Below are 16,481 nucleotides of genomic sequence, written 5' to 3' on the forward strand. Positions count from 1 at the left end.
TGTATGTCCTATCATTAAGCAACGTCACATGAGTGTGCCCAAGACCCGTGTCCACTTCAGTAAATAACAATATTTGTGACAAGAAAATTGTCATGTTTTCAGGTTAGCTGCTCCCTATCATTGGTATTTATTCAAAGGTAGTAGAGATCTGAAAAATAACCAAGGGAAACGGTTCTTTTGTCAGTGACGATGCACGATTACACAATCGTTATTGTCCAAACATCTGAATGTATATTCATTAAGATGCACATAATCAGGTGGCGGCAGTGATGATGGGATCAAAGAGAGATCTTCGCTATTAGTCTATGTGTGTGTATTAGGTCCATGCTCGTACTTTGCAAGACGTTCTTACCCGTCACTTCTGTTGTTCGCGTTATTTCTTCCCTATGACAGAGGATTTGACAGGCGGCGGCAAGTTCGTCGAGGAAACGCAATTATACCATTTGGGGTTGCTGACTCTCTCTCGCGTGCAAAATGGCGAGATTCGGAGCCGAGTTCTCTCTGCTAGGGTTGACTCTTCTCCTCGTGGCTGCAAGTCAATCCCAATCAGGTAAGAAACAAGAAAAAGAAGAAGCAGGAGGAGAAGAAGAAGAAGAAGAAAAAAAGAAAGAATACAAACATGCATACCAACAGCTGTCTCACAGCAGGAACGACTGGTATGGACTAGGTTACCATGGTAACACTCACTGGGAGTGGCCAAAAGGGGTCATGGTGCAGGGATCTGGAGCTATACGTAAATGCTTATTGGTATGTCGATGTGTAGATGTGTAGACAGAAAAAAGAGCTCGAACCGATATACGTATACAGAGATAATTTTGTGTATGTATAATGTGTATATAGTATGTTCGCTTATTGTATCATACATGGGCATAGGAGTTTCGAGTACGCCATTTGTAGTTCCATTAAGATTTTCATTCACAAAGTTTTCGGCCCGCCTCGGGCCTTCTTCAGTGTATACAATGTGCGGAAAAATTAATAGCATACATGGGCATATATTTATTGTAAGAAGCGAAAAACTAGTAAATGGATAAACAGATAGAATAACAGAAAGAATGATGTATAAATGGATGAAAGATTACATAAGTTTTGACATACAGATAAGGAAGTTTCCTATGACTGCATAGCTACACATAGTCAGTCGAGGCATTGATGGACGATAAGCTCACAGATTTTTCTATCTTAATTTTCTCAGCAATACTCAATACAGTAGTAGTAGTAGTCATTAGTAGTACAGTAAAGGTAGAAGTAGTAGTAGTTGTAGTAGTAGTAGTAGTAGTAGTAGTAGTAGTATTGTATAAACTAGTATTATTTTATCGTCATGAGTATAGGCCTGATAATGTATCATACCGATATCATAATCTATGTTCATTTCATGGGCCAGCTCAAGCACCGCGGCCAACTCCCGCGCCGACGCAGCCGCCTCAGGTGCCCATGGTGCTCAAGTCGAACAAGCCTTGCCTCAACCTAACTGCCAACGAAGCCGTGATGCCCGATCTACCGGCGGATTTCGGGGGCTCCAACTTTGCGGTCTTCGAGAACCAGGAGATCGTTGACAGACACAACGAGCTCCGCCGCACGCCCGCCGCCAGAAATGACAACGAAAGGAGCGACCCGAACGCTGTGAGGGCGTCGGACATGGAACACATGGTTGGTTTTTATTCGTCTCTTTTCATCGTCCGTAGTCTGTTTTATTTCCGCGTGTGCCAAACACCATCTTTGTCATTGCATTCCGTCAACTTTCAAGCAGTTATCATCATTCTGTAAAGTTATTTTAACATCAATGACGAAATAACAACACTACCAACACCACCGCAAACCTTTAATCAATCTCTGTAATGGGTTTCTAGTGAGTCTTGTACAGTGACGTCACATGTCTAAGTTTCTTGTTTCGTCTGTATCGTTGTTCGTACATGTTTGTTTTTGCAGTAGACAAAGCTGGAAGAAAGGGAGTGAAGACTGTTTTTTTTTCCTCATAAAAATAAACGTTTGGGTGTCAAAACATCCCATAAGAGAACTATGTGATAGTCATGGGCCCCCCTTTTTTTTTTAAAGTTTAAGCGTTCATTTTTCTTGAAGTTTATACGTTCAATTATCTTTAAAGGTAACTTCGAATGATCGGGAATGAAACAATTTATTAATCACATGGAACAGCTAATTCTAGATCGCTCCAGGCACTCCGTGTAAATGTACATTTTGAAATGCTCTTAGCGAGGAAGGTTTCGGTATTTTTTGTTCAAGGAGGACAATGTTTGAAAAATCACGTGAGGTGACGCATGCGCAATGTCTCGAAAGTGACGCCATTATGTGTCGACTTACATTTGACTTACAAATACATGGAAAAGAACGGGGAAAATTCAACATTTTTTTTTTCTTATGGCAACGAGTTTCTCTGATTTAATGCTTTTTTTGCTCCCTTTTGTAAAAGTTCCAACGTCTGTCTGAGAAAAATCTTCCATTAAAATGACGTCATCACATCCTGTTCAATAACATTCGTGACGTAGAGCTGACAAACCTTCATCATTTGTTTGTTTTTGCGTCTTCATACTTTTCCACTGATGACGTCACAATGCAGTCCTGGGACGAGAATCTTGCCTATATGGCGTATCAGTGGGCCATGCAATGCCAATTCAGTCACGGCCAGCCGACCAACGTGTCGCCATACAAGAATATCGGCCAGAATCTCTGGGCTCATTCGGGGCGGCAGGACACGCCACTGTCGGGCGTCCGGGCTACCCAAGACTGGTACGACGAGGTGGTCGATTACACGTACCAGACAGGGACGGGCGGCACCTGCGTACCCGGCAGACCATGCGGTCACTACACCCAGGTATATTATCAACCATAATCTGTGGCTGCCTTTGTTTCTCCGGCAACATGATCCCCTTGTTGAGAAGACAGTCAATACTACTGTGGTGAACAAGCGTGGCAATCCCATTCCAGTTATATGCAAATATGCTCACTAAATTGACAAGATGCAAAGTAAACAAATCAGTTGCGGATCGGGGGGGGGGGGGGGCATCGAGCGCCCCCTTCCCTTTAATTTTTTTTTTCTAAATACCCCGAAATCACACGATGACCAAAATAAATATATAAAACAAAAATCTCCCTACCATGGGAGGGGGACACCTCACACCTTCCCCCTCACTTTGCGCCCCTCCCCTTTACGGAATTCCTGGATCTGCCCCGGCAAATCAATTTCAAGGATAAAGTCATTGATGTCTGACAAATATACTAGATTAGCGATCCTGTCGTCATTATACCTTTTCTGCGTGCAACTGAGCTCTTACTGTCAAATCTCTTTACCCCCAGGTTGTGTGGTCGTCAACTAATAGGGTCGGGTGCGGGCGCTATTTCTGTTCCTACCTTGGTGGCGCCTTCAGGAACGCGTGGTATGTCGTCTGCAACTACGGACCAACGTGGGTATTGCGCTAATTCAGCAAAAACAAACGCGAAAACCTTAGTTAAAGAAATTAATGTTATCATTACTGATAATAACAGTAATACCTCCCCTGCGATGGTAAACCCTGACATTAAAATAGTCAAGTCTATACCAGTATGTATACAGATCTTTGTAAAGTAATTTCATTTTTTTTTGTTGAGATTAATGTAACTTAGTGGTAAGATAGTAAGCTGTGCATAACTTATCGTTATTTCGTTATGGTTTCCGTAACATACTTTATTTAGACACAGTAGGCCTAATTGTTTTGCCATTACCCAAACGCAACGGGGTCTGTGGCACTGCGCTTCACACCTAATTCTTAATAGAAACAAATACAAAATTAATAACAACTGCTATTGTTCAAAAGTTATCTTTTGTTGTTGTTGTTGTTGATTGTCTAAACGCCGTAATCATAGAAACGTACTGGTGGTATTTTGAGACAAACGCCACGCCGTTGGCTCTCTTTGTGTTGTGAATGAATAATGACATTATGATCAAGGAAACACTGTTGTACTTTTTTTTTTATTTCTCTCTCGATCGTTCTTGCTTCAGAGGTAACTGGCAGGGGGTGCAACCTTATTCTATCGGGCCCCCTTGCACGGACTGCGGGAACGGCGTAGGACAGTGTTACAATGATTTATGCCGTGAGTACCTATAATTCTATATCAATACACTCCTCTTTTTTTTTCTTTTCTTTTTTCTTTTTTTTTTTTTTGGGGGGGGGGGTTGTTTGTCTGTTTGTTTATTATGAACCCATTCCTCGTAATTCCGCATAGAGTCAACGCATGGTACATCATGACGGCAGCAGGGAGGATTGGAATGACCAGAGCAGTGATATAAAAATTGAGAGTTTTTATGTATATTTTGTATATAACGTCCTGCAATCAGAAAAGCTATCCCGATACTTGCCCGACTGATCAGTAACTCACGCGTGTAAACTAAATTTCGGATGCTGATTTTTGTTTGTTTCCTTTTTGTTATTACCATTATGAAGTGTTATTTGTCATTCATCACCCGCTTCTTTTTTTTCTTGTCAGGAACCCTCGAACTGAATAGCTAATAGTAGTCTACTGGAAAATTTTATTGATACTAATCTTGCTTAAACACATAATTTCTTATGTCATTCCTTTGTCACACAAGCCAAAAAAAAAAACAAAAAACATAATCATAATCATTTTGTTTTTATTATTGTTGCATACCTTTGTAATTTCGTTTGAACAACCAGAAAAGTTTTTTTTTTTTGGCTTGTGTGACAAAGGAATGACATAAAAAAATATGTGTTTAAGCAAGATTAGTATCAATAAAATTTTCCAGTCGACTACTATTAGCTATTCAGTTTGAGGGTATGCAACAATAATAAAAACAAAATGATTATGATGACTATGACGATTTGGGTCAGCAAAGAAAATTATCGCCTACATCATGTATTTCTGCAGAGGGCGTAGTAGGATACAGTATTCCTTCGCCGATTGTACGATAAAGTCCCGGGAAATAAAGTTCAACGTGGACTAGTTCACTATTCAAATTGTATGTTCCTTGAAACCAGAAGTCTTGCCCGACATGAGCACAAGAAATTTATGTAATCTGGATTTCAAACATATTCTATGCGAAAGTAAACATCACTGCTGGTTTTTCTTTTTAAAGGGATTGCATAGTTTTGGTTGAGACCTAACATCGGGTTTATAACATTTTTTGATGAGATAATGAGAAACCTCGTATGAAATATGAAAAAGCATATAAATGATTCCAAGAAGGATTCAATCAAGGTGTATTTGATGAAAACTGGTCTTGAAATGGCTGAGATATCGAAAAAAAAAAGTGATCCTACTAAAATTGACAGGCAACGACTTTTATTAGAATCTCTTTGTTTTACCTTGCTTTTTGGATAACTTGGTCATTTCAAAACAGATTTCATCAAGTCAACTTTTGATTCCCCTTAGAATTGTATGCTCTTTAACATTTCATAGAGTGGTTTCTAAATATCTTGCTAATGGTACAAGCTGAATCCTCACCTCAACCAGTACTGTACAGTCCCTTAAAATTCCATAAATTTAAATACACTAGTGAACTGGAGAGTTACATCGACATAAAATCAAAAGAACAAAACCATAGCCTTTACGCCTCTGTAATAGATCCCCCCCCAAAAAAAAGGTTCTCTATTCTATATAGCTAAACAATAACGGATCCCTTCTAATTAAGCGTTCATTATCTAATTCGATTAAGATTATTTTGATCTTCAAATGATGATCGCAATTAATGTAGTACGAACCCTGTTTAAAAAGGACCCTACAAGAAACACCTGTGTACTTTGGAAGTAGTTGAAAAACATGTATCAGAGCGATCCCCTCGATATTTTACACAATTCTCTTATTCTGCCACACATATTCAAATGTTGTGTGGGGAACTGCAGTATTACTAAACTGAAAAAAACTCATCGTATTTACTCTGAAGCGTGCAATTCGCATCATTACTTATTCGACATAAACTGATAAATATATCTATCTCATACAGACAGAGCCTTATTTCATCGCTCAAACACCTTGAAGCTTTGAGACTTTCACATTCTTCAAACAGGCCTATTCATGTGCGAGTATACACATCACGCACAAGAAAAAAAAAATCAACTTCCCCCATATTCCACAACATATTTCACTTAAACTCGAATGTTCAAACATAGCTCGTCGTTCGACAGACTATCACCTTGTGAACCCCAAAGCTGTTTATTAGCCCAGGAATCAATCAGATATTCCGGACCTAACGTCTGGGACAACCTATATCCGGTCAACGAAATGGAGGGTCCTACTAAAAAGCAAAGCTTGTACGATATGGGACCCTCAGAGAATACATAAGAGAACGAATAATGAATTAATGAAACTACAAACAGATATAAAACAAAATCAAAGGAACCAATGTATATATACTGTAATATGTATATGATATAGGGCCTCATCCGCGTCAAGCTCTTCTTGATAAATATGATGACGATCCTCTGTACTGATTTCTTCCTTGTTCACATACGACTACAGTATGCATTATGATGTTGCTTTAATTCATACGTACTAAAGGGATGATGTTTTCATGAAACTGAAAATTCTTGCATTGATTTTTATATTTTACTTTTTTATACTCTGTATAATTTTTTTTATTGATTTGTCATTGTACTTGAAGGAAGATAATGAAGAAATATACCAAGCCAAATCAAACCAAACAATGTGTGTTTGTACATTGTAATACTTACAGTATTGTGGCTGATAGCTGCATATCTAATTTCATCTCATGAATTATATTTTGTTTTCAGGACCTTGCTCAGAGCACAATGAAGCGTGCGGTAAGTGAAATGGAGCCCAATTCTGTAATCATATCAACATTAAACGCAGTTTTACGAACTTTTATCTCCTCAAACCGTTGAGGATGGACTGACTTTGCTATAACACGCATTTCTCATAGACACTTGCCCGAGTAATACTTGGGACTCGTCCTCAACGTGTTAAGGTACATTTCAGCTAAGATCTCGGATCGCTCGTGAGAAAAGTTAGTGATTTGCGTCTCCAGTGGCGATAAGGTTTTAACAGTTTGGTTCGTTTGAATGGGCTTGCTTTATTCATCAAAGTGTTTCAGATTTATCAAACTTTTGCATGGATTGGAGTTCATCTCCAACACCCTGTTCGAGACAAAACCACCTTTAGCATACAGTGCTTTACGGATCCATGCATTATTATTATGAATCAACAAAATATGGCGCGCATGGGATCTCACGCAACACTGTTAAAGGACTCAAAGATAACGGGACTTTTAAACTTACAGATCAAAAAGTGACGTCAAGATTCCTTTGCTTTGTGAAAAGCTTCGAAAGAGGGTATCATGTTTTGACCTACGTCCTTCTGTTCACCCAGATTGTCGTCAAACTTGTGAAAACTGTGGCTCGCTGAATCCTGCAGCATGCACGTGCACATGTCCCAACGGCTACTACGGCAGCAGATGCGAAAGTAAGTCCAGTAGATTTCTGTTGTTGCCGTTTACTATCCCCAAATACGATTCGTCTTCGGACTTTTATTTGATTTTTTTTTTGTGTGTGGATAAAACCGAAATTGAATTGAAAATTGAAATGAATCCCCTGCAACACACGTACCAATAGGCAGTTTGATACCAAATTTATGATTTGATATCTAATACCACATTTTGCAAACAACATGAAAACATTGCACTCATTAACATGATTTGAACAACATCAACAACAATCATGTAGGCCTATATTACATTAAAGGACATCAGCGTAATATGCATAAAACTTTTAATTTTTTATTTTTATGCTTTTAGAATATGTGTAAACATGTCGTCATGCTTATGATTGACTTATTGATGTAACTTACATCGCATCATTCGTATGAAATGGTATCAAAGATAATTATTCACAGCCATGTTCACATTCGAGTCCTTCTCAAAGTTCATACACAATGACCACGTGCTCTTGACTCCAGATGTTATACGATTAGTCAATATACAATAAAACGAGAAAAAAAATAGTTTGTTAAAAATTGCATGGTGATTCTTTCATATGAATGAAATAAATTATACTCGTGTTTTGAATTCACTACAATCATGCAAAATCGAAGACTTTGATTGTATTTCATCCATGCAGTAGCGCATCGAAGAATATTGGCACATATACACGATAAGATAACACCCTGCTACATACTTGCATACTCATTAGCTCAAGCTGAAAAGGAACCATTTATCAAACTATCATGCCCTCCCCCCCCCCCCCCAAAAAAAAAGAAAACTTGTATGAAATTAGAGCTGAGGAAAAGTGGTAATAAAAAGAGCTGAAAAGGAACCATTTATCAAACTATCATGCCCTCCCCCCCCCCAAAAAAAAAAAGAAAACTTGTATGAAATTAGAGCTGAGGAAAAGTGGTAATAAAAAGAGAAAGCCATGCGCTAAAAAATAAAAATATGATGTTGAGGTTGATATTGATGATGCATATGATGGACAACACGAGTCCAAGAAATTTTTCAAATTCATGTACTCCTCAGATTTCTAGGCATACATAAAGTACCGATTAAAAGAAATCCATATCTTTATCGGATAGTTAATGATAATCACTACTGTAGTCGTTTTTGCGCTGGTATCATTGCTAAAGGATATGTAATGGTATTGTCATTTTATTATTTGCATTATTGTTATGATCATCATAATATCATCATCATCATCAATGTCACAAGTACCATCAGTCGGGACATCCTCAACTTGTCTCATCTTTCCGTCTGTCTCTCTGTCTGTTTGTTTCTGTATTCTCCTTGCCAGAGGAGTGCATCGATACGTCGCACAGGTGTTACCAGACCTGGTGGCCCGAGTTCTGCGAGGGATACGCCCAAGTGCGCGAAGGATGCCCGATAATGTGCGGGCTCTGCAGTGAGTCCAATGGGAGACCACCATTCCCCATTCCTCCCTTTAACTTAAACCGTTCAGGACCACCCCCCCCCCCCCCATCCATCCCAGACTCTACTTTTGTTAGTACATACGAAAGTCGGGCCCATGGCTTTGATTGGGGTCAAATTAAAGTTTATTTGATGAAAATCGGGCTAGAAATGGCTGAAATATTCAACAACAAAGCAAAACAAAGTGGTCCTAATAAAAGATGGGACCCGTTTTTTAATCGGACCATTTTGTTTTGGTATATTTTAGCCGATTTCAACCGATTTATATCACATAAACTATGAATTCCTCGTAGAACTGTATGCTCTTTGATATTTAACAATTAGTTTCTCATTATCTCACAAAAAAAAGTTACAAACCTGAAGCCACATTCAACCAAAACTTTACTATCCCTTTAATCAAGTGATGAACCCCTCTTCCTCTATGTACTTGTTTGTCTCCCATTCTCATCTTTCTATTGTCTCATAAACCATTGTATGTATATTATGTGTGTATGCATTTATAGCTCTATCTTTTATCTTATCAACCCCACTTTTTCTTACGATACAGATGCCGCTGATCCAGATTTTGTGTGTGGTGAGTAGATCAATACAACATACAAATAACTCTTAAAAATGGTGCTCTCTTTTGTCTGCAAACAAAATGAATGGATAAACATTAATTGACATAATTAAGTTGAAATTGCAATATCATTCATCGGTCTCCCTGTATGATAAGAAGCTTATACGGCTTCGTAGAGATTTCTTTTTTTTTTTTTTCTATTGCGAAAGCAATTGATTATACAGAGCATAATACACAAGGATTGCGAAGAGGTTTCAGTGTTCCAGGGGCAATGATTTTTATTGTTTCTTTATTATATCAGAGCAAACATTTCTTGTTCTTTGTCTGTTGGGAACTTCCTCGCATAGCCTTTCACATGAGTGCCTTTTCGTGAAATAATATTCTGAATTTGTTTTTGTTTATTTAAGCTCTTTATAAATGCATCTGAGATATCTGCCACGGTGGCGTTTAAGAATTTGAAGTTTTGAGTTCGCACTAAAATGCCCTGCTAGTTTGGGGTTTGGGGAATGCAACGTTGAGTTTGTTCAACTGAAATACAAAAAGAAAAAAAAAAACAAAAAACTTAGTAGTCATGAATATGGGAATGATTAGCGAAACGATCATGACGTAACAATGCAAATGGTACCAATAATTTAAATTACGATGTTTACATAAAGAAAATAAATGAAATAATGATAGCTGTCATAATTCCTTTGGTAAATGCTGGGAATTTAACAACATCGATGCAGTTAAGGATATTATGTCGTCTAACGTCTACTTTGGATATGCAATTTAATATGGCAATTGTAAGTTATATTCGCCAATGATTTGCTTTACTTTTTGATTCTGCAGACCCAAACTCCAATGTCCAGACAGCACCACCACCACCACCACCACGGGTTACAGACCCGCCAGCGTCGCCGCCAGCGATGTGTGACCTGAAATTCACTGCTGCCAGCTATATCAACGGAGAGTTGAATCTCTTCCGGGTAAAGATGATTATGTTGAAAATTTAAGAACGATGGTTTGCTCGTTAGTTGTTCCAGGTGGTGGCATAAGTTATAGTGGCAGTATTAGTAATTGGTGTGGTGGTAGTGGTGCTAATTTGCCGATGGCTGTGGCGCTGATGGTGATAATGCTATAGCGGTTGTTTAATGATGGGCTGGTGGTGATGGTAATGGGTGTGGTGGAGATGTACACTGTGGTCTGGGATCTGGGATAGTGTGGAGGTCATAGGGGCGGTAATGGTACAGGTGATGGTGATTATTATTTTTTCCCTTTTACCCCAAACAGGGAAGTCATTGTCACAATTTCACATTATACAAGAAGCGGAACAATGAAATACTTTTATGATCAGTGAAACTGTTTGATACCGTCATTATCAATATTATCGTTATTTTCTTGTCGTTGCCCCCTTTTTTCCACAGGGGGAATTGGTATGGCGCGTTGGTAGTGACGGTACACTCCTCTCACCTGCGGAGGGTGAATTAAGTAAGGCTCTATTCAACCGACTTCCAGCCAAACCAACTTGCGCCTACGAGCTTGCTAATGGAAACGTCGCTTTTGTACGAGGTTCGTATTTACGGCCCCGACGTGCCTGACAATAGGGAGCTTTAGATTTGAGTCGCGGACGTTGAGACGACGAGTGTGTTGGGCGTTCTCTTCTCCCCTGCGTCGTGCCGAAAAGTAACTTTAGATTACGCTGGGACGCAACGTACAGACGTCTAAAAAATAAAATGGCGCCCCCATATGATCGGTGCATGCAGTAGCCTCTACGTCGTAAATTGAGTAGACGTAAAATAGCCCAGAACTACGGAACGCGTAGTAAAAAAAAAAAACAAACAAACAAAACAACAACAACAACAACAACAACAACAACAACTCAAGACGACGCAAGCTATAAATAGATCAACTTGATGTGCGTTTCTGCGCGTGCTCAGAAGATTTTTTTTTTGTTTCCTCTGAATCTAAAGCTCCCTAATCATAGGCCTACCCAATCGAGATCCATCAGTGATTACCCGCTTTTTAAGTCAGTGTCAAGTCAGTGTTGACCAACAGAGTAATGATTAGTGGCGGTGTTTGGCTAAATCAGATTCTGTTTGTGAATTTTGTAAACGATTTTTTTTTTTCACGTAGAATTTGTTCACGAATGTGTGTGATAGGCATGTCGGCCTATGATGTGTGTATGTATGTAAGCCCTATGTATGTAGGTGCCTATGTATAAATTTGATAAACATATTGATACGAACAGTATACGTATGATAATATTGGTCGGTTCTCTTGCACTGAACCCTATAGCGTTTAATATACACAGTGTGCATGTTAGGCAGACCAGACGAGCCTCATGTCTTTCCTTTTATATACCTAAGGGCAGTGGCGTATCTAAGGAAAACGGCGCCCGGGGCAAGCGCGAAAATTGCGCCCCTAATTTCTGAAAAAGTGTTCAACCCCAACTCCATCCCTGTAGGGACTTTAAAAAAAGTCTACATGATATGCTTTTTCAAGCAGGGGTCTTTTGAGGGTGATTTAAATGTAATAAATTTAGATAAATTTTGGCGAACAAGACGAAAATTTTTGTATATTTCCGCGTCATCATCACGTTTTGTTCTTATCTTTGTTTTATTTTGATAAATTTTAGCGAGCGAGCCGAAAATTTTTGTATTTCAGCTTACAAAACACGGAATTCTTGTCATTTTTTGCTTATTAAATCTTACAATTCTAATCAAGATATAGTGACGGCCTTATAGATAACGATTTATACCTACAAACTGAGGACTTGAAAAATACTCCAAATTACATTGTAGTATGCACGAGTGAGCCGAAATTTGTATATTTCCGCGCCATCATCACGTTTTGTTCTTATTTATATTTTTTTGGATAAATTTTAGCGAGCGAGCGCAGCGAGCGAGCCGAATATTTTTCCATTTTAGCTTACAAAACATGGAATTCTTGTCATTTTTGCTTGTTAAATCTTACAATTCTAATCAAGATATAGTGACGGCCTTATAGATAACGATTTATACCAACAAACTAAGGACTTGAAAAATACTCCAAATTAGTACGCACGATTGAGCCGAAATTTGTATATTTCCGCGCCATCATCACGTTATGTTCTTATCTTTTTTTCAATCTTAGCGAGCGAGCGCAGGGAGCGAGCCGAAAATTTCTGTATTTCAGCTTACAAAACATGGAATTCTTGTCATTTTTTGCTTATTAAGTATCACAATTCTAATCAAAATATAATGACGGCCTTATAACGATTTATACCAACAAACTGAGGACTTGAAAAATACTCTAAATTAGTACGCGCGATGGAGCCGAAATAATATGTATATTTCCGCGTCATCATTACGTTTTGTTCTTATCTTGTTTGATTTGGTTTTTTGCGGCCCCCCCCCCCCCCGTATGTTCGACACCTTTGGCGCCCTCGTTTGATCCAATGGGCGATCGCTTCAGAACGTAAGAAATAAGATTGTAGCCGCTGCTCCGTGTAACATTTTGCCTTCTAACGATGGCATGTGTGAACACAATATACATTGTCATTTTGTCCGCGTCATCATCAGGTTTTGTTCTTATCTTCCTTTATATATATATATATATATATATATATATATATATATATATATATATATAGATATATATATATAAATTTTGGCGAGCGAGCGCAACGAGCGATCCGAAATTTCAGCTTACAAAACATGGAATTCTTGTGTGAATACATTGAACATTGTCATTTTTTGTTTTTATCTTGTTTGATTTGGTTTGGGCGAGTTTCTTTTTTTTTCTTTCTTTTTCTTTTTTTCCTTCGTTTTTTTTTCTTTTTCTTCTTCGTTTTTTTTTCCCCCTCTTTTTTTTTCGTTTTCGGCGCCCCCAAGGAGTGGCGCCCGGGGCAGGTGCCCCCCTTGCCCCCCCCCCCCCCCTTAGATACGCCACTGCCTAAGGGCCTACGTTGTTTTACCAGATTCTACTTGTATCAAACGTTCACAATTGCATGTTTACAAGTTCACAAATAAACGATGCAACGAAGTAAGACCTGGAGACATTTCATGAAGCTTTTTGGTCGGATATTTTTCTGACAAACTGTTACAAGCTACTGAAATCCTTTCATCTGTTTGGCTGAGAGCAAAATTTTCCAACAATTTTGTAGGACAAAATGCTTCATGAAATGCCCCCAGATAACGTTTTATGCATATGGGAAATGAGATCAGTTCCAAAGCTTTGCTGTGTTCATTTTTTAAAAACTTGAATCTAACCATGTTTTCACGAATTTACATGTATTTCATTTGATTCATGTATGCATTATTATCTCTTTTTAATCTGGGTCTTTTCATTTGCTGATGTGCTGATCTTGTTTTGTTCGGTCATAGGTAAAAAGCTCTTCACTCACAGCGGGTTCTCGCGCACCGGGGCACCCGTCACGCTGGCGAGCCTCGGTCTCCCGAAGGGACTACAAGCCGCACTTCACTCCCCGTGGGAAGAGCGGACCTACTTCTTTAAAGGCTCCCAGGTGTACGCATTAAATGAACGAACCCAGCGAGTAGAGTCCGGCTATCCCCGACGTATCGCGGACGAGTTTCCCAGCGTGCCAAGCAAACTCACTGCTGCCTTCTCCGACACTAGCGGTAAGTTCTTAACCAATCTTTCAGGGGCTGCCGAACCGCACCCCCGCCGGTTGCTAAATTATCTTTCCCACATAAGTTCCGGACCCCGTGAGAGAATGTATGAATATTCATTAGACAGTATGACGTAATCATTAACAAGACGCTCTCAGAATGAAAAAAGAACGTCTGCTTGCAGCGATATCTCGTGTGGCAAATGGTGTACGTTCAGACTCCTACACCCGAGGTCCCAGGTTCGAGCCCCACTTTTTGCTTCTTTTTTTTTTTTTTTTTTTGGGGGGGGGGGTACTACATTTCTTAATTAAATTATTGAACTTTTAAAATTTTCAACACACCGAAAGTATTGCATGTAATACAAATAGTATCTCACATTATATTGCCGTTTATTCCGTCAATAGATTGAAGTTTTGAGACTTGGGGTCCGGAACTTATGCGGGAAAAATAATTTCGCCTCCCGGTTTTGGGTCTTAAAAAAACCTCTACCTTTCCGACTGTTACCATTGACCTGTGACTCCCGCAGCTTCCCCCTTCCCCGCCTTGTAGAACATTCCGCAGCACGTGTTTTTTTTTTTTTTTTTTTTTTTTTTTTTTTTTTTTTTTACTGTACATCACTCAAAAAACACAGCCACACCATATCTTCATACTATACATCATAACGTCCGCGGTCATCCGAACCGTAGTATACTAATTGTATCCCGATATCGATCAAATTTTCGATTTTGAGACTGTCAAACTTTCACTTTCACTTACACACTGTGAAGTTTTCAGTTTCTAATTTGATATACATGTATTTTTGTGTAATTATCACTTTTTTTAGTCTTTACATTTCATTTTGTTCATTTCCCCTTATGCATGCGTGTATCAAACAAGGAGAAAATAGTGGAGGTTACATTGAAAATCGTAAAATCAAGAAAGTTTTGATATTTCAAACTTTAACATGTTTCGTGAGTGATATTGATTTAGATATATGCAAATAGAGTTGATGATGTCGTCACCCCCACGGCCTCCATTATAGGTTGCGCACTTTCAACACAAAAATGTAAAATCATGCTTTTTGTCGATAATTTGTTATCAGCTGAAGAAATCCGGAAGTGGCGAAAGAAGTTGCGCTGAAGGCTTTTTTTTTTCAAACCCGGAAGTGCCAACGCTCAGTCGGCCCTGAACTAAAACACATTGCTTCGGGTCGAAGACATGAAGCTTTTTATTTCAAGGCCATCCCAAAGACAACTTTTACAGACTTGCTATAATGTCCACACGCACACACACACACACACACACACACACACACACAAACACACACACAATTACAGACGAAGAGTCTCATTTTACTTTGCAAAGACACTCCAGTGAGCCGTCCCTAATGAATAACAAAGCCTCATGTTGTATCACTCCGTGCGATCATTTAGCGGTCATAGGGCAATTGAGTGCCGTTTCATCATCTCATTATTGAAGTAAAGTTACTCTCGTTGTTGCTGTCTTTTTATTAAAATCATTTTCTGGCTCTTCCCTTTTGTTTTCTTTATAGGAAACAGATATTTCGTTCGCTCGAAAAAAGTGTTCAAGATTAGCGCCGGCCGAAACAGCGTGGATGCCGGCTATCCGAAATTCTTCACCGAGACGTTCATCAGTGCATGCCGTCAGTAGCTGAACAAACCCGCTTCTCCTACCTCGGGAGGCGGGTGTACTCTCTCGTGGTTTCTTTACCACGTTTTTCTGTCAAACGTATAAACACCTATGTGTACTTTCTACAATCTGAAATGAGCATCAATGACATTTTCATGTGTAAAGTTTAAAATGTCAAATAATCAGGCATATGCCATTGTCCTCATAAACTCTCCAAACGGTCACTCCAAGTCGAACTCGTTGCTCCCTATTTTCCTTTTCCGCCTGCTCTTCTCATCACAAGAGATGACAATCTCAACATGGTTCTCACAACACCGTAAAATTGCTTGTTTGTTATTCATTGGGCATGACACAATGTTACGCTGCATTATGGTGCAGGATTTTTACTGAGCGATACTGTTTTTACGCCATCGTGCTTAGTTTGAAACAATACTACTTGTGCCTTTCGAACTTAATGGTATTTTCGACTTTCGTTTTATTCAGGCAATGAAAGCATTCCTGGGGAAGTAGGCGCTACCTCTCTATGTATATACATTTCTTAAAATGGTGAAAATAAATATGCAAGTTTGTCGAACCCCTGTATGTACGTATGTTACATGACATTGTACTGTATATCGCAATTGTATGGCAAAATAAATAATGTTAATAACAATAACTTCCATACTCGTTGTGACACCTGAATTTTTGTTGTTATACACATAAAATATCTCAATACTCCATAAAACCCTATGAGGTCATAATGGCGCACCATTTGATTTCATCCTTTGTAGTTCGAATTTCCTTGTCATGATGTATTACAGGATGACCACGTATGTAGTGGTCT

At 39.0% G+C, this 16,481-nt stretch overlaps 1 protein-coding gene across 1 annotated transcript; it reads left to right on the forward strand.

Annotated features, from left to right (window-relative positions):
* Positions 1–383: 383 nt before the first annotated feature.
* Positions 384–15,751, forward strand: LOC140231947 (uncharacterized). The gene is made up of 13 exons (XM_072312093.1): positions 384–550; positions 1,382–1,647; positions 2,573–2,827; positions 3,310–3,416; positions 3,992–4,083; positions 6,738–6,767; positions 7,333–7,425; positions 8,745–8,852; positions 9,426–9,452; positions 10,269–10,405; positions 10,844–10,988; positions 13,784–14,038; positions 15,561–15,751. The coding sequence occupies exons 1-13, from the start codon at positions 475–477 to the stop codon at positions 15,677–15,679; spliced, it is 1,710 nt and encodes a 569-aa protein (XP_072168194.1). The 5' UTR covers positions 384–474; the 3' UTR covers positions 15,680–15,751.
* Positions 15,752–16,481: the final 730 nt, after the last annotated feature.

This window comes from Diadema setosum, chromosome 8 (genome assembly GCF_964275005.1).
Source record: "Diadema setosum chromosome 8, eeDiaSeto1, whole genome shotgun sequence".
NCBI lineage: Eukaryota > Metazoa > Echinodermata > Echinoidea > Diadematoida > Diadematidae > Diadema > Diadema setosum.

Bases quoted from the DNA above. Each gene is read 5' to 3' on its own strand.
- LOC140231947 (XM_072312093.1), top strand. From the start codon at position 475: ATGGCGAGATTCGGAGCCGAGTTCTCTCTGCTAGGGTTGACTCTTCTC. The intron at 2,828-3,309 runs GTATATTATCAA...CTTTACCCCCAG, and splicing joins CATGCGGTCACTACACCCAG to GTTGTGTGGTCGTCAACTAA. The intron at 9,453-10,268 runs GTGAGTAGATCA...TTGATTCTGCAG, and splicing joins TGATCCAGATTTTGTGTGTG to ACCCAAACTCCAATGTCCAG.